This window comes from Taudactylus pleione, unplaced genomic scaffold (assembly GCF_031769625.1).
Source record: "Taudactylus pleione unplaced genomic scaffold, aTauple2 ptg000333l, whole genome shotgun sequence".
NCBI lineage: Eukaryota > Metazoa > Chordata > Amphibia > Anura > Myobatrachidae > Taudactylus > Taudactylus pleione.
In genome coordinates, this window is record NW_028284734.1 from 5,997,102 (window position 1) to 6,016,041 (window position 18,940).

The window sequence follows — 18,940 nt, forward strand, 5'->3', positions numbered from 1 at the left end:
CTGTCAGGAGGCTCAAGAAGTCAATAGATAGTCTCCGGCTATACCGAGAGTATAGAAGCCGTTGGTGTATCCGCGGAGACCAATGGAAGTAGCACACTGTGATAGTGAGCATACCGCTAAGCGAGACTCCCCTCCAGCAATAGCGGCATGCAAGCATACGTCTCTCCGTGCAGTGGATTGCCAGTCACTGGGTATCACAGTCTCCAATTTAATGAGCACCCTTGAAAGGTAAGTCCACCAGGCAAATGGCAATAAATTAAAGGCAATGTCATCCACTAAAACAGGTTAAAGCTTCTGTTTCCTTAATGCATTTATCCCCACACAGGGGCTTTTTCAAAAGGCAGAAGAGAGATCCCCTGTGTGGGGAGAAATGCAAACCTGTCCCATTCTCTCTGTACACCTGCAACAAATGCATTCACCTCTCTCTTGGCTGGTTTTGCCTATCCTGTCTGCCTTCCTCTGCATTTCTCTGCTTTTTTGGCCTTTTTCTTGGTTTTACCATCTCCCTGCTTTGTCTGGAGTTTTTATTTCTCTTAATAGTTCCCATATTATGGGGCCTATTCATTAAACCTAAAAATTCTCTGGAGATAATTAGCTTTAGAACTCTCATGGAGTTCTAGCTAATTATAGGTGGAATTCATCATTCCACCTCTCCATAAGTATCTATTCCGAAAAGCTGTCATGTTTGCGATGACAGCTTTTCGGGAAATAGATACTTTTCCCTGCCTACACTACCTTATCGCATCTGGAAACAGTGCTGCGCATGCGCTGTTGCATCTGTAAAACCAGCGCATGCGCAGCACTGCCTACAGATGCGGTAAGTTTGTGTACCCCCCCGACCCCCCCCGACTTACCTGTCCGCGCAGCAGCCTCCGGCTCCGTCCTGCTGGTCTGTCATGTGGTTTCCCAGCAGACCACATGACAGATTAGAAAAAAAAAAAAAACTTTTTTTTTTTGTCTAAATTTTCTTGTGCTCTGCTGGGGAGCACACATGTCCGACCAGCCTCCAGAGCCTGAGGACAGAGCAGAGCGCCGGAGGGACTCGTTGGGGGACCTGCACATGCGGATACAGGTAAGTTTCACCTGCTATTCGCCACCTCACAGTGGCGAATAGTAACTGCATCAAATTCCGAAAATTTATAATTTTCGGAATTTGATGAATACCACAATTTCCACATCCCCATACTAATGTACTAATGTATGGGGAGTGTGGAAATTAACGCAGGGGAACTTAGCAAGGAGATATCTGTGATATCTCCTGTGCTAAGTGGCTACATGAATACCAAAATAACGTTATTTAAGGAAAATGTCATTAAAAACTTTATTTTAGTGTTGATGAATAGGCACCTATGTCAGTCGACAACAATAGGGCTCTTAGAGAATAAAACAAACTTGCAGTGTCACAAGAAGTGACTGCGCAGTTTGGAGTTTCTGAAAACAAAGATTCAGGGGTTTTAGCAGCTGTACAAGTACATGTGTGATGTCAGCAGTAACTGCCACCGGAAAAGGGGCATGGCATCACAGGAAGGGGTGTGGCCTTGTGGGATGGGGTGTGGCCACATGGCCCAAACCCCCATGGTCCTGTTCTTCTTACTGGGGAGGGGGAGGGGTGCAGAAGGTGCGGACTGCCTTATGTGCAGTGCCAGCTCCCTCACAGTGTCAGGAGCTGAGTGCTGCACTTAATATTACAGTGCAGCACCCAGCTCCTGTTACTGAGGGGGAGTCTGCATCTTGGTGTCACCCCTCGGTGGGTGACACCCAGGTGCGGCCAGCACCCCCCTTGTGACGCCACTGCTGTGATGTCACAAGCAGCTACAATGTACAGTTGAGCTTAGTCCTAAAGGTCACATACATTATGGTAGTTGATGTATATGAAAGTTCCTTCCTACCCAAACTGTAAACAATATAAGATATAGAGAAAGAGTCCTTATTTCCCCTATCTAGGATATACTTGTTCCCATATTACACATTAAAATTAATAATTTATAAGAAAGAAGAGATTTTGGAGGTGGGATTAGACTGTATTTCTGTCAGTAAATATCAGAATAAAGAAACATTTTAAAGAGCCTTTCCCTCAATTTTAGGTAGCACGTTCCACAGACTGATCTTTGTGATGATTCCTGCTATGTATTACAGAAAAATATACCAGTAACCTACTAGGCTTCATTTTCACGTTGACATTTGGGGGCCTATGTATCATAAACAGCCCTTTTGTTGCGATATGTGAGACTTAAATGTCAATAAGAGTAAATGTGCGTATCCACTAGACGAGAAAAATGAGCGATAGAATGATTATGACATCGTAATCATTCAATGGCTCATTAATTGTGCAGTAAAATGCCAACAACGACCAGTGATGCGCAGTCCTGCAGGTCATTGTCTGCATTTGTCATCGCCTGAACATGCCGATAATGCCAGATTGTGCATGTTCGGGGATGAGGGAGGGTGCCTGCACTGAATGACATAACTTTCAGTATGGGCACATTATGCACTGCACAGGATGATGAACGATTGCACGAGTACAATGTTTTAATCTTACAGTTGTCCCACTCTCGTGTAGTGGATACGCACATTTAGATGTCTGCCAGACAGAGATGTGACCCCACAGATCAATAGGAGGCTGTGGAGAGATGATTTGTCTGCACAGGCACAGTTCCAGTGAGCGAATATGCAGCACAGTAGCAGCTGTAGTTGAGAGCCTCCTCTTGCTGGTCCATGTTTATTTCTTTGCAGCAGAAAACATATTTGCACATTTTCCATAACTCCTTCATAGAGCTATGGACAGACTCATTCGGCACTGTGAGCCACAGTGCAGGTTAATATTTTCCTTTTGGCTTCTGCGTTGAGCTTTAGCCTCCCATTCCTTGGGACCCCTGCTCACCAATGTCATAGCTTACAGAGCAAAATTCCCATGAATGCTTAATGTACCCTCCATTAATGAGCAGCACATATGCAGGACGTCCAGCATTTGTAGGCCTGGAAAGCACTATGTATAGACATGTCAAACTGCTATTTCTTATTTTTTTTTTTTTAATAACATGTATCTGACCTTTTAAATTGTTCTATATCACCTTTTTAGAGCATCTGATATTTAGCAGTTGAGCAATAGAGGTACATTTTTGAAGATATGCTCAACATAGGCACACAGGACCTCATTCAGAGGCGGTCGCAAGAAGCGATCGCTCTCTCTGAATGAGGGCGGGCACTTCTTGTTTTTTGGTACGGCTTCTTGTTTTTTGGTGCGGCCTCCTGGTCGCAAGCTAAGCTGTGGGTTACCATCCACAGCTTAGCTAGCGACCAGGGTGATGGTCGCGATGGTGATCACCATCGCGACCATCGGGGCTTGCGACCAGACACTAAGGTTGGATCTGGGCACTCGCAAGCCCCAGGGAGCTTTCTGCTCTGATGGAGAAGGAAGCTCCCCACTGACATCACTGATGATGTCAGTGCAGCCGCCCACAAAACGGTAGGCGTTCGTTTTGGAAACCACCCCCCGGCCCTCCTACAAAAAGGGGCGAGCTGTCGATCAACATCGAAAGCCGCCCCTTTTATAGCAAGCTCCGGAGCTAGAGAGTTTCTCTCTCGCTCCGGGGCTTGTGCATGCGTAGTGCGGCCGCTGCGCGTGCGCAGGGCTACCCATCGTCCCGGTTGCGAGCACATCGGCTTATTCTACAAATACTGCTTATTATTAGCCACTTATCCATGACAAAACATTTACAAAAGCAAAGCACATAAATGTCACTCTCCTCTACAGCAAGCTCTGCTAAATGGCTGTCAGCTGGGGTGTGCACGGCACAGAACTCTCCGTGCAGCGTTTGGTGATCAGGGCTGGTACTGAGAATATTCTGGAGTGGAGCATGGTGGTGGATTGTCCACACAAAAGGCCGTAATGAATGGTTTACTGCTGGTGCTGATACCCAGGGCGCAAGGTCAAGGGAAGGGGTCATTACGGTCACTGGCTTGAGACACCCTATGCAAGGTTGCAGGATGTCTGGCATCCATCTACCAGATCCTGGCGCTTATCCTGTGATGTAATGATGCCACATGCGCCAGGGTGGGGAGTGCTGACCCAGGGTTTCTCTGCGCACTGCTATGGCACTGTCTGTGTGCTATCTGTGGTAGAATGGTTAGTGTTGAATGTTGCCATGCAAAACTAGGGATGGCCATTGGTGTGTTTCCCACTAATGGTTACCATCGATAGAAAATAAGAGAGGAACCATCGATGGTATATACTATGCAATGTTCCTACCATAATTTTTTCTGCCCATGCGCACAGAGCCACAGATTAATTTCCGAAGAACTTAGTGAACTGCAGCGCTTTGGGTGGCACTGTGCTCTCTCTACTTTTCTCTGGTCTGGCTGCGGCCCCGGCTGCTCTGCCGGACTCAGGTTGAGGGAATAGTGCAGGGGTGGCCAAACTGGTCCTCAAGGACCCCTAACAGTTCATGTTTTCCAGACCACCTGTGGATCTGTAGAATATGCCATAAATGAATGCACTGCATGTTTGAAAATGTGACAGTTAGTAATGACAACATCTGTGCACCAGCTCGGTGGTCTGAAAAACGTGAACTGAAAAGGGATCTCCAGAACCGGGTTGGCCACCCTTGGACTAGTGTGTCACTCAGTGTGGAGCAGGGGGATACTGGGAGGGGCCAGGTGCTGGGCTGCAACTACAAGCATGCTGCCTGTGTCAATTATTTACTTTATTTTTATTTTACTTGACTGACTCAGGGGGACACGTATCAAACTTTGGAGAGAGAGATAAAGTGGAGAGAGATAAAGTACCAAACAATCAGCTCCTCATTTTTATTGTTATTGATATTATCGCTGGTATCTACCTTATAAGTGGCAGAATGTACAGCATCGCAGATGAGATGCTTAGTACATCCCGTGCTATGACCAAAGAGAGCGCGGATGGGGCTGCTGACACCTAAGCCTGTCAAGTCAGCAATGTGCACACAGCTAGAAGAGGGGGGACGTAGGAGACAGCAGGCCACCAGACTCCAGCAGATATCAGTGACCTTAGGCCAGGTACACATCAGAAGGACTTGTATCCCAGCTGACCTGACTACTGATGGAAGGATATATGGGGCGGCTATACACACTGCACGATCCGGTGTACAACCATGTGATATACCCTTCCACCCCGCAGTCACCTGCATGTCATCATCAGTGACTGCATCCTATCTGACATGCAGCACATCAGATGGGACAACGTTACCGATGATGCACATGAACTCGCGAATGGACGATATGAACGATATATCGCTCCAATCCACGTTGGAACAATATATCGTCCAATATATCACCTGATGTGTTCCCATCCTTAGTGATCAAATTTAACATGACATGATACTGTAGAGGACATATCTCTTTTACCAAGCAACAACTTTTTAATGTAAGCTATTTTTTTTTTATCAGTCACCGAAACACAGTTTGTTAAACAAATATTTTCATGTATCATTATTATTCGACTCCCAGCAGGCAACCTGAGACAACTTTCTCGGCCAGCATGTTGTGGGTGGCATATTAAAGAAAAACGCTGATGTTATTAATGCCAAAGTCTGAGTAAGTTGTACCTACGTTGTTGGTATTTCCGATAATGCTTACAAATTATAATCTTTGTCTTTCAAAGTACACATGACTCATCTATTAATACAATTTGTATAAGAGATGAGAAGGGCGTCATTTGGTGTAGCAGGCAGTATAATACCCCTTTTACACCGACCTGAAAATCTTGGGTTGATGCACATGAACGCGAATCAACCCGGGATTTTCGTCAGTGTAAATGGATCCACCTGGGTCCAGGGACCCATGGATATAACTCTGGTATGTTGCATGGTTGACCACAGGTCATTCCCGTGTCACCCTGCAGTGTAAACGCCGCAATCCGAGTCATGATGACCCAGATCGTGCTGCATACTGGCCGTCTTCAGTGGCGCTTGGAGATTACATCCTCCAAGCGTCCACTGCAACCAGGGCCGACCCGAGCAGCGCATCCCATCTGCCCTCCCTGCCTCTGGACCGCTGCGGAGTGAGGTAAGAGGATCGGGGAGGGAGGGGAAGAAGCGCTGCTCACCTGCGCCAGTGCTCATCCGGGACTTTTGATATAAAACGGGTGGCTCTGTACACCCCTGACTATGGATTAGAGACATCACTGAGTCATATCATGATACGCCAATATTCAGAATGCCCTAGTTGCTAGTAACTGATTGACTACATTCTAGTAATTATTGCAGTGATTAAAAAAAAAATGGCTGCCATAACCATGTGCACGCATCAGATGCTGCTTAATAGTACATTTTGATGTGGCAAAGTTTAGGTTGGTTGAATGAAATTTATGAGGCTTTATTTCTCATTCATATTATTGTGTTCTGTCTTCTAATTGATGGCATTGCTTTATGTAATTGATAAAAGTGCCCGTTTATGTGCCAGTGCTAAACTGATGGATTGTATGGGTAAATAAATAGAGTAGTCGGACGCTGAGGACACACACATAGGGCCTGATTCTGAGGTGGACACAAGAGGGATTGGTGCTGCTGGAAAATGGGATGACCATTGGTGTGCTGTAATAAAATGGGATGGCCATTGGTGTGTCGTAATAAAATGGGATTGCCATTGGTGTGCTGCAATAATTGGGATGACCATTGGTGTGCTGTAATAATTGGGATGACCATTGGTGTGCTGTAATAAAATGGGATAGCCAATGGTGTGCTGTAATAAAATGGGATGGCCAATGGTGTGCTGTAATAAAATGGGATGGCCATTGGTGTGTTGTAATAAAATGGGATGGCCAATGGTGTATCATAATAAAATGGGATGGCCAATGGTGTGCTGTAATAAAATGGGATAGCCATTGGTGTGTCATAATAAAATGGGATAGCCAATGGTGTGCTGTAATAAAATGGGATGGCCATTGGTGTATCATAATAAAATGGGATAGCCAATGGTGTGCTGTAATAAAATGGGATGGCCAATGGTGTGCTGTAATAAAATGGGATGGCCATTGGTGTATCATAATAAAATGGGATAGCCAATGGTGTGCTGTAATAAAATGGGATGGCCAATGGTGTGCTGTAATAAAATGGGATAGCCATTGGTGTGTCATAATAAAATGGGATAGCCAATGGTGTGCTGTAATAAAATGGGATGGCCATTGGTGTATCATAATAAAATGGGATAGCCAATGGTGTGCTGTAATAAAATGGGATGGCCAATGGTGTGCTGTAATAACATGGGATAGCCATTGGTGTGTCATAATAAAATGGGATAGCCAATGGTGTGCTGTAATAAAATGGGATGGCCATTGGTGTATCATAATAAAATGGGATAGCCAATGGTGTGCTGTAATAAAATGGGATTGCCAATGGTGTGCTGTAATAACATGGGATAGCCATTGGTGTGTCGTAATAAAATGGGATGGCCTTTGGTGTGGTGTAATAAAATGGGATGGCCATTGGTGTGCTGTAATAAAATGGGATAGCCATTGGTGTGCTGTAATAAAATGGGATGGCCAATGGTGTGCTGTAATAAAATGGGATAGCCATTGGTGTGTCATAATAAAATGGGATAGCCAATGGTGTGCTGTAATAAAATGGGATGGCCATTGGTGTATCATAATAAAATGGGATAGCCAATGGTGTGCTGTAATAAAATGGGATGGCCAATGGTGTGCTGTAATAACATGGGATAGCCATTGGTGTGTCGTAATAAAATGGGATGGCCTTTGGTGTGGTGTAATAAAATGGGATGGCCATTGGTGTGTCATAATAAAATGGGGTGGCCAATGGTGTGCTGTAATAAAATGGGATGGCCAATGGTGTGCTGTAATAAAATGGGATGGCCATTGGTGTGCTGTAATAAAATGGGATGGCCATTGGTGTGTTGTAATAAAATGGGATGGCCATTGGTGTGCTGTAATAAATAAAATGGGAAGACCAATAGTTTGTTGTAATTATTCGATACGTTGTAAATAGATGTTCTTGCCCTAATTCAATCATAAAAAAAGACAATTTCTGAGCGGTTTTTGTAAAAAATATCAGCCAGGTATGTGGTTAATGATCCTGATCTAATGTAGTTCGACACTTTTAGGGTCACGTGTACTGGTGTTTAGGTGGAAATGACTTGATTGGCCATGAGAGTTGCGTCTTGTTGCTGTGACTATCTTTGTTTCTTTCATTCCCATTTCGCAATCTATCGTGTATAGATTTTTGGATTTTTCACTCTAAATAAATAAAATAATAATTGTATTGTTTTCTTTTAGGAAATGCCTGGCTGACGACAGGTGCATGGAAAATGAGATCTGTAGGTCTTTTATCCCGCTGTCCTGCATGTTACTCCAGGGCCCAGCTTTAAAGGGCAGCACAATTATGTGTTGACTGCTTCTGTTCTCATGTTACATGGAAGTGTCAGACTTCCAGATAAGAAACAATACAGAGCCTCACAATCACTCTGCAATATAATATTCCACATTCATGCAAATCCCTTGTTTTGTTTTTCTTATAATTAGTGCAGCTTACATAAGAGATACAGATCAGCTATTTAAAAAACAAAATAAAAAAAACAAGGTTCTCAAATGTCCTTTATATAAGAATGCAATGGCATTATCTTTATATGTCTGAAGGTGCTTTCTAGCCTAGCTCCTGTCCTGGAAGTCTCTAATAATCCGTGTCATTTAGTAGCAGGCGTGGAGTAGTGCCAGGACAGGAGGTCCAACAAGTAGTAATGTGCCAAGCGTTCTGTGCCAGATCTTGGGCAAGGAGTGCTCCCTGTACAGATTTACACACGCAGGTACTAGACTATTTTTAGCGACACCAGTTAAACGTTGTGTTTTATATAGAACATGGTTACAAAGCAGGTATGTTTCATTTACATTTCCACTCGTATAGACCACTGACCTCCAAAATGTACACTTCCTGCAGCTTTGCTAAAAACTATTTACCTTCCCAATCCGCTACACAGACCAATCCTACGTCTTTAGTATAATATTATATTAGAATCTTGTAAGGGTCAAAAGATAAGAGCGAAGTTATCTGTATGTGAATAAAGTGATCAGCACAATGTATTTCTGCACAGAAAGTCTGCAAACCTGTCTGCTGTGTTAAGCCGATATATCGCGAGCATGTCGACAGGTGTGTACCCGATATCGCATCTGCTCTGCAGCACAGCAGGTGGATGATACATCTGCAGATATAATGGTGCATCTGGTTGTGTGTACGGGCGGTCAGCCTACAGTGCATCCTTATACACCCCCGGCAGTCGCACCATCACAAATTGCACCAGACCCATGGCAGGTGCATTTCTCCGTCTGACCATGGCCTCTTATGCTTGCAGCTGTGAACACAGTCACTTTGCATTGACACGCCCGCAACATTCCCATAATACGCCCATTGAACAGCCCATTTTAATGTGCACTGCTAGCCACCGCCCAGTCACACCCATCAGTTCTCCACAACACTTCTGATACCGTCTGAATCAATCGCAGCAGCGCCTTTGTGCGCGCACTCTGTGCATCGCTTGCGCCATAGGGGTTCTCAGAAATACTTGCACATGTGCAGCTGCAAATAATCGCTCAACTACATAAACATCAGCATTGAGTGTAGATTGCATGCGGCCCTGAATCAGGCAGCGTCTCATTTATAAAATCTCTCTAGTGAGCAGAGAAGTGTGGCTCCCAGACACCCCCCCCTCCCCCCCTCCAAAAAGGGAGCAAACCTGCCCCTGCATCTCTGTGGCGCTGTGGAGCAATGATTTTTCACCTAGCTGTGTCTCCTCTGCAAGGTAAAAAGATTATCACATAACAAAACAAACTGTGGCTAACAACAGGCAACCACACAAACCAGACCAAGTTCACAAATGGAAAGAGAAAGTAGTTTCCTCAGTTAGCCTATTTAACCATAACTAACCTCACACCATCATATTCCATAATCTGCTGTACAGCTTGTCAATCATACACCATTTAATGGACTGATAACAAGCCTGCATATTCATCATCTCTGTCCCACAACCAAGGCACTCATGTGCCGTCAGGCTTAGACAGCTTTCCGTTATCATAAATGCAGTATTTGCGACTAGAAACACTACCTCAACACTACAGAAATTAATTGAATTGGCCCCACTGTCGATCAGCATGCCACCTGAAGGTAGAGGAGCGGAGAAAGAGATTCTCAAAGCCTCTCTGTTCACTATATATTGTGCCGTGTCTGTGGTTGCCATGGTAGTCACATGACACTTTGGAAGCACTGCAGAAGTATAAATCATTAATAGCAGATGGATGATTCATCATAGCCTGGGTGTCTTAAAATGGATACATACCAGACCGATATATATGCAGATTGACTGATCTGCACACATATTTGCAGGCTGTGCAGAACATATGTTCTGCATACAGACTGCTTGATTAGTTGTGACTGACATCACAACCGGGTGGGCATTTACATGCCCCCGCCAAGTTGAGCTCAACCCTCCCAACTGTCTCGCTATTCAGATACTGTCCCGCGGGCCGCAGTGTCCAGTGGTGGGGGGGGGGGGCAGTTGGGAGAAATCAATTTCACCGCTGCTCTGCATAGCATGCGCACGGCATCCCTTCACTGTGCAGGGAGGGTCTGGGGGCATCCCAGCATCTCCGGAAATGCTGGGCTTGCCTATGGAGTGTTGTAACGGGGCGTGCCAGAAGACCACGTCCTCTTTACGGTTAGGCCACGCCCCTTTTCTGCCACGTGGATGTCTCTACCACTGAATCACTGTCGGGAGGTATGTGAGCTGTCAATCGCCGCTGGCCCGAGCAGCACAGCACGATGCACAAATATATCTGCATCACAGCTGACGCCATATGTCTGTGAAGGGATGTAGTTCATATTCTGGCTGTTGGAATGCCAGCGCTCAGAATCCTGAAGTAACGGGGTTAGGCACTAGGGGAGGGTTAGGTTTAGGCTGCGGGGAGGGAGGGTTAGGTTTAGTGGTAGGATACTTACCTGCAGTTGTTGGGATTCTGACCACCGGCATCCCGTACCCAACCCGTCTGTGAACAACGTTGTTCACTGACCTATCGCTGGAACACACTGGCCGATGCACACACAATATATTGGCTGTTCAGTTGAACGGCTGATATGTCGGCCAGTGTGTACCCAGCATTACCTGCATTGTACCATTCCTGATGTTTATTAATGTTTACCAAAATATTTACAAATTCATAGTATGGAAAAGCTCATTCTTGCCTGGTCAAAGAAAATGTTGAACATTTGATAGGATTTCTGGGAAAAGACAAATTATTTTAAAGAAGCAAGAAGGTGCAGAGTGAGGGCGAAATAAATAAAGCAACTTAATTAAACATAAATCAGAACTATTCATTTCAGAGCAATTAGGAGCAAACCTTCTCTAGGCCTTGAGTCCTATTGGAGAAAAGTGCTGTATTAATAAAAGTATTATTATTACTATCCTGGGAGGTAATAAGCTAGCAGTCCAACTATTGGTGTATTAGATTTCTTGTCACTTTGACTATAATGGTAGTCACAGGTGTTGTTAGGCTGCATATACATAGGCCAGACTATAATAAGAATCAAATCATCCAGGGTTATATGTATTATGAAATGGACTGGATAGTGGAGATAGGTATTATTTTGTTCCTATCTCATATACATGTAACTTCCCTCACCGTCAGATTGTCACGATCTTTTCTCTTCCCCTCTCGTTTGCAATATGCTTCACTGTCAGGGGCGTATCTATAATGGGTGCAGGGTGTGTGGGGCACACGGGTCCCTGCACCCATAGGTATTACCTACCTCTCCGGAGTCCCATGTCGGCGCGGGGGCCCGGCCCTGTAAAAATTACTGGAAAATGGCTGCCGTGGCCATTTTCTCGTCGTTTGCGCATGCGCAGTACAGGGGAAATGGCCGCCGCGGCCATTTTCCCGGTGACCTGCGCATACTCTATAGAGTTTGGGCGTACTCTAGTGCCCAGCGTCTATAACTCTGGCGCTGGCCGCGCACTGCTCAGTGCGCTGCCGGCCACCGGGCAGAGAGGAGGGGGCCTGTGTCGGACACTGCACACGGGCCACCTCCTCTCTAGAAACGCCCCTGCTCACTGTCTATTCTAACTTATAGCCCAGATCCTTCATAAACCACCTTGTGCTGCTTGAAAGCTCTAGAAAGCTGCAATTGGAAATGTTGAATGGACTTGGAGAACACAAGTCTTTAAGTAACAACTATGAAGGTTTGAGTAGTGTGATGTTGGTTTGTGGTGCACAGGGAATTAGTGTGCTGCACACAAATCCCAAACAATGGGCTTAAAAAAACCTGTTGTTTTGTGAAGCATGTGGGATACATACACCAAGCGCTCCGCACTGTACTGCTAATGGGGATAGAGTCGGTAGCAGGGTTCTTATTACTGGAGCTAGATTATTTTCACTAAGAGCTGAGGAAACAGCCATGCAGCCAGGAATGTTGCTCAAGCCTTAACACAGTATTTCCTTGCTTTTTACTTAATGTCTGTCCACAATGTTGTCGACTTCTGTTCAGTTTCCTCTGATTGTTTAAGTCCAAGTGCAAGAATGCAGATGGGCAATCTCATGTTACTGGTGTGGAAGTGACGTAAGCCAGTGATCCCCACAACAATCAGCTTCTGTGGGCTCACTTATGGTAAATCTGCGTGTGTCACCAGTAGTTCCTGCGGTCATCCAATAGCCTCAGAGGAAGGACCACACAGGCCAGCAGAACATTGTGCTGAGGAAGAGGCACATATTGTCATGCTCTGGTACCATAACAACTTTGCAATACAAGTCCGTGATGCTTCCATTAGGCTGGATAAGAATCAGAAAGTGTTGACTGCAAACTCCAGAAAATCACCAGACTTTACTCAAAAATATTCATATAAATGCTAGCATGAAAATGTAACATAATGCTTAAATGACTGCTACATTTAATTCCATGCATCATTTTATTCAGTTATTTATATAGCACTTTATAGAGAATATTTAGCCATTCACATTAGTCTATCTCCCAGTGAAATGTGGAAGCATCTGGAAGAACCGATGCAAACTCTGGTAGAACATACAAACTCCACACTGGTAAAGCCTTGTTCAGGTATTGACCTCAGTGCTGCGAGGTAGAAATGCTAACCACTACATCACTGTGCTACTTTCACCATTTATTACACTGATGGTGCAACAGTCCCAGTGGGATAAGTATTGGTGCTGGGACTTTGGACATGAGCGACCATAGCAAAGTAATGGTGGAAACAGAAGGTGGGGCCAGTCAAGGACTGTTTGTGGTCTGCTACAAATGCTTTCAGAGGAAATGCACCCACCCTCAAGAGACAGGAAGGGAGATGGGTAATTAGGTTGTACAGTTCTCCACCATAAAGGGAATTATAATTTAAATGTCTTATATAAATAGCCTGGGTTGATAAAGGGGATGATGGATATTTCAGTAGAATCCATTGCCGGCACAGACAGCCGGGTCTCATGACTGGCATTGCCATACACTTATTCCCCTGTGTATATGTCAGAGGAGAGAATAAAACAACTGTATACTGTACATACAGATGGCCACCACTAAAGGCATTTATAACATAACCAACCAGGATTCACATTTTCCAAGCAAACTCTCCACTTGGAATGGTGGATGTACATGGCAGAGCGCCTCCTATAGCAAAGACTGCACAGCAATATTAGGCAGTGCTCTGTCACTCACCCTGTCCTACAGGAAGGCAACAGCTTTACACTTTACCAATGACATTATTGACACTTTGGAGACGATTCACTTGTTTCTACCGGGGCTATTTCTTTTGGGCATCTGATGGAGCAATTCATATTGATGCTCCATTCAAGTGTGAATAGTGGAGGTAGCACACAGTTTGGGAACCACTGATTTATACAATAGCACAGGTATAAAAAGGATAATGCTTCTACCTTACAGCAGACACACTTTCCCCACAACAGCAACAATTGATATTCTGACGCTGTATGTATGATTTGTTCCCTACATGTTCTAGATTGAAAGCGGATTTGGCCTGGGCCATCTTTACCTTCTGCTACATATCACTGTATTCTCTTTGTATTATGATCTCCTCAATAGAACAACATATTAAGCTGTGCCTGCCAGAGGATGATTAAGCAGACTCATCAGTCCCGGTCTATGTAGACATTAAGGGGCTCATACATTTGCAACAGGCTGCGGCAATTCCCCATTCTGATGACGTAGGGCCCTACGGATCAGGGAAATTCAATATGTTGGAAAAACCCTCAATTCCCCAAATCCCGAATTGAAAATGGTCAGAATCAGCGAGTCAGGATTTTATAACACATTGAATTCTCCTAAAGATCACCACTCATTGATGTTCGCTGATAGGCAGCTTTGGCCGCGAGAACTGGGAATCACAGCTCAGGTGGATGGGGCCCTTTAGTCTATATTCTGTACCACACAAACATGCACTAGGGCCACTTTGCCAGAGACCAAGTAACCCACAAGCATATGTTTATAGTACTGAAGAAGGAAAACACCCACACCACAAAATATATATATATATATATATATATATATATGTATATATACATACATACACCTCTATGGTTCATGGTAGTGTCCGCAATATCAAAGTTAAAAATTTTAAATGATCAATTGGAGATGAAGATACATAACTAAAGTTCTTACACTTGTCTGTATTAAGTCAAATCTACAGGTTGCTTCTATGTCGCTTCTCAACTCATCACACTGCTGACTGCACGCTGCCACCAAGAGGCAAATGGTTGTGGAACACATTCCCCATTACTCATGGAGATGTAGTTATGATTCCGCCAGCTCAGGATGCTGACGCCAGAATCCCAACGGCAGTGACATCCCCACGGTAAGTATTAGGGTTACAGGGAGGGTTAGGGGTTACAGTTAGGCACTAGGGGGGAGGGTAAGGTTAAGGGGTAGGATACTTACCAGGCGCTCCTGGCATTCTAACCAAGTCGGGATGCCGGTGTTGGGATTCTGATCGCCGGCATTCCGTACCCAACACCTCATGGAGTAATGTAAACAATAATAATATAAACAAGAATAGTGGGCCAAGGATAATAATAGGTGTAAAAAAAAAAAAAAAAACACAACCTTAAAATCAGTTGTGTTGGTATTTTTGGTATAAAGCAGATGAACATCATATTTGAGTTGTATCATCCATCAAGGAAGGGTATTCTGTAAATGTACAACAGCACTATGCTGCAGGCTGGGCACAACTGAGATCTGTGAAACCTAAATGGTATGTATTTCTATACAACACAGGAAAAACATTTTATGCCATAAAATGTGGCAATAATTAACTTTTTGGAAAACCATAAAAGTGTTGAAGAAACGCTGAATGAACAATTCAGAAGCATAAAAGTCCAATATTGAATAACTATGTGAAAGAGGAGGCTACATGGGCAGCTTGGTATCTGCAGCTCCGCTATCAGGCTTGTTAGATAACAATTCTGGGATGTAGTCAGCACCCCGGCGTGCAGACCGTCTACATACCGGCGCCGGAATCCTGAAGATAAGTTTCGGGGGTTAGGGAAGGTTTATGCACTAAGGAGAGGGCTAGGTGTAGGGAACTTACCTTCCAATGTCGGTATTGCGACTGTCGAGATGCCGCTGTCGGTACCCAACCCAACATTTCTATGTCCTGCAGCTTACTACTATGCACAGCGTATTGGGAGGAGTGAGTGGACTCACAAATGGTGCCCTGTTTCTAAATTATTGAATATATTATATAAGTCACATCCACAAAGTTTTAACAAGTTCCACTGTTGATATGAAACATGGTAGGTAGCAGCGGTGGTCATATACCGTAGAACATGAGCATAATGCACAATATAATAATGTGCTTGTGTGTATCCAGCCTACCATGAACTAGAGCATATTCCAAACCAGACTTCCTGTACTGCAGGAATGACGCAGCTATGTTCTGCAATCCCTATTGCCCAACTAATCTCTGTATCAGAACAAGCCATACCCCAGTTTGACTATAGCACTAGTATTTTAAATCACTGTTGTCTTCAACATTGGCTGCACCTTGTATTTAAATAGAATATATTTTCTCTTTTTCCTTTAAGTTTATTTTTCAGGAGGTCTTGTGCACACAACAAACTACTTTGCTATATTTCTGCCACCATAACTATTCGCAGGTCTTGCCATAATAAGTGAATATCTACAGAACGCTGCCACCTAGTGGCTTAAGGCATGAATATATGACAGAAACCTTGACACAGAGGTTCCCAAACACAGGGTCTCATTCAAACCCGCTCGCGAGCGCAGGACGCTCGCAATCAGGTCGATGTTACCCCAATGCGCATGCGCACGACGGAGGGAGCTCCATCGTGCGCATGCGCGAGTCCCGGACAGCGACAGCCAAGCTGTCGCTCCGGGTCTCGCACCAAAGGGGGCGTGCTGTCGATGGTGACTGACAGCACGCCTCCTTTGGTGGGCGTGCCGGGGGTGTGGCTGCCAGACGGAGGCGTTCCCATGGGAACCCAAAATCACTCCAGGGTTTGCGGCCACAAGACCCTACCGCAGCGTCTCGTAGCAAGCCCGATGGTCGCGGTGGTCTTGACCATCGCGACCATCATCATGGACGCTCGCATAAGCTGTGGGTGGTAACCCACAGCTATGCGAGCGTCCAAAAGGCCGCTCCACATTTAAATAGGACGGCCCTGATTCAGAGCGAGCGCTCTGGTCAGAGCGTCCGGCTCTGAATCAGGGCCACAGTCTTTAAGTCTCCCCAACAGTTCAGGTTTTAGAGCAGAGGTGGTTAAATCAAATTGACTGAGGTACTAATTAAGTCCCCTGTGGTCAAGTAGGAATCCTTAAAACCTGGACTGTTAGGGTGACTTGAGGACAGAGTTTGGGAACCTCTGCATTAACAATTAATAACTCAGCAAAGCATTTCTTAAATGTGGACGTACTTGAGTTTTACTCAGTAAAGACCGATGTACAAACATTGGTGCACAAATATCCCACTCCATGTTTTTTTCAATGCCTAAATGGTCAACAGCTCTTAATTTAACTCGTGCCAATTTTAAAACATTTTTCTTCAGATTTTTGACAAAGAATTGCTTAGAGGGTGTTTCAATTGCTCATGAGGTTTCGAAGTAGCCTCTTAAGTTATGTCTGTGTGTGATGCTTTGGTAATTTTTACTTGAACCTCATAGAAATACAATATTGTATACAGAAACGTAACCTGTAAGGTTACCATGGAACATTGGGGCTATCTAAATGGATCCCCTTATTGTTCTATTCTCCAGGCATCAGTATCCCGGAAAATCTGAAAAAAAAAAAAAAAAAAAGTACCGGGTTATTTATGGGCATCCAATCACGTGCTGCCCCAGTTTCACAAATTCTCCTGCTACAATGTTTGGACAACAGACAGGTCCTGGGTCCCAGAGCAACCGGCGTAGCCTGGTAATACATTTTGATGACTTTAGTTGACATAGGTACTAGTATTGTTACTACATATCTGAGCCAAAATTCTAGAAACTTGTCATAAGTACCGATATTATAAGAGCTGTGAATGCAGACATCTCTATGTGGCTATGTCTTATTCCATTCTCTGCCAGGTGAAATCAAATCATAGTTTTCCAAGCTCTGTCTGTGCAATTAAAGAAAAATAACTCCACTACAGAGCGGAATCACACCACCACCTCCTATGTTCCAAGTAACAACTGAAGACAGGCCGGCAATCTTACGTTCTCCACCAGCTCTGGGTCACTGAGTTGGCAGAAAACAGCAGCATATAGATGTGGAACAACCAAAACTACAGAAGGATGCTGGACATTGAGCTTTACCAGTGGTTTTCACAAATCAATCATCTGACAGAAGGAGTTCATGTAAAATTTAGGCAATCACAAACACTTTCTTTAAAAAAGTTCATGAACAAACATCCTTGATTGAGCTCGCTGCAACCCTCAGGAGCACGGAACTGGCCAATGGTCTGTTACAGAATCCTGACATTGCTGTGGAACGGATCATCCCATATAAAATATTTTACAAAGATATAAAAGGTCAGATGTCCACTGGCAACTGCCAGATCACAGTGAGGATTTTATGGCAGTCAAGGTCTTTTGATCTGGAATACTTGTTGATTTGGTCTCTCCTGAAACAGTTTCTTTTTTGCTTGCCATAGTTGCAAAGAGAGTGTCCATCATCCCCAAAACTTCTAGTAGCTCTTCTTGGTAGCTGATCTCTTTCTCTAAAGTGTCTTGGAGCCTTAGGAACAGTTTATCGATTACTGGAGATTGGTTGATGACTGAAGAATAGATATCTAGGAAAAAGTGAGATTAATAACCTGGGAATCACATCAAGCAAGTTCATCAAACACTACCCCCTAATAAATGGGGATTATTGTGGTTTGGACAACTTGCTACATAGCTGGCACTTTCTTAGATCTTCCTAGAGCACAAGTTCTCAAACTCAGTCCTCAGGACCCCAAACAAAGCACATTTTCTAGGTCTCCTCACAGAATCACAAGTGAAATAATTAGCTCCACCTGTGGATCTTTTAAAATGGGTCAGTGAGTAATGAATACACCTGTGCTCCTGCTGGGGGGCCTGGAAAACGTGACCTGTTTGGGGTCCTGAGGAGCGAGTTTGAATACCACAGATTTGGAGATGAAAGTACCACAGGGGATAATTCATATACATGGGGCATCACATAATTATATTATATATATGGAATCCTGCAATTCTGATCCTTTATTGGGGTCTGTAGATCAAGACCAAGTAATTCCTTATGAACATAGATTTTGAACACATACCAGACTATTTGTTTTTCTGTATACATTTTAAACTTGTGCCAAGTCACACAGACTAAAGTACCACCGGCGGTATATGTGCAACACTGGGACACCATGGTCTAATCTATTAGCCTTGTCAACCTTAAATTCAATATCTGCTTGGACACCATGAGCATAATATACTGATGCTTAATAG

General features: G+C 44.3%; 1 protein-coding gene across 2 annotated transcripts in view; it reads right to left on the reverse strand.

Moving 5' to 3' along the window:
- Positions 1-16,516: 16,516 nt before the first annotated feature.
- UTP15 (UTP15 small subunit processome component) overlaps positions 16,517-18,940 on the reverse strand; it is a 33,094-nt gene continuing 30,670 nt past the window's right edge. For both annotated transcript variants that reach the window (XM_088443753.1, XM_088443754.1), the window contains exon 13: positions 16,517-18,273. In XM_088443753.1, the coding sequence (XP_088299879.1) occupies positions 18,041-18,273 (233 nt within the window). In that variant the 3' untranslated portion in view covers positions 16,517-18,040. The remainder of the gene's footprint in view (positions 18,274-18,940) is intronic.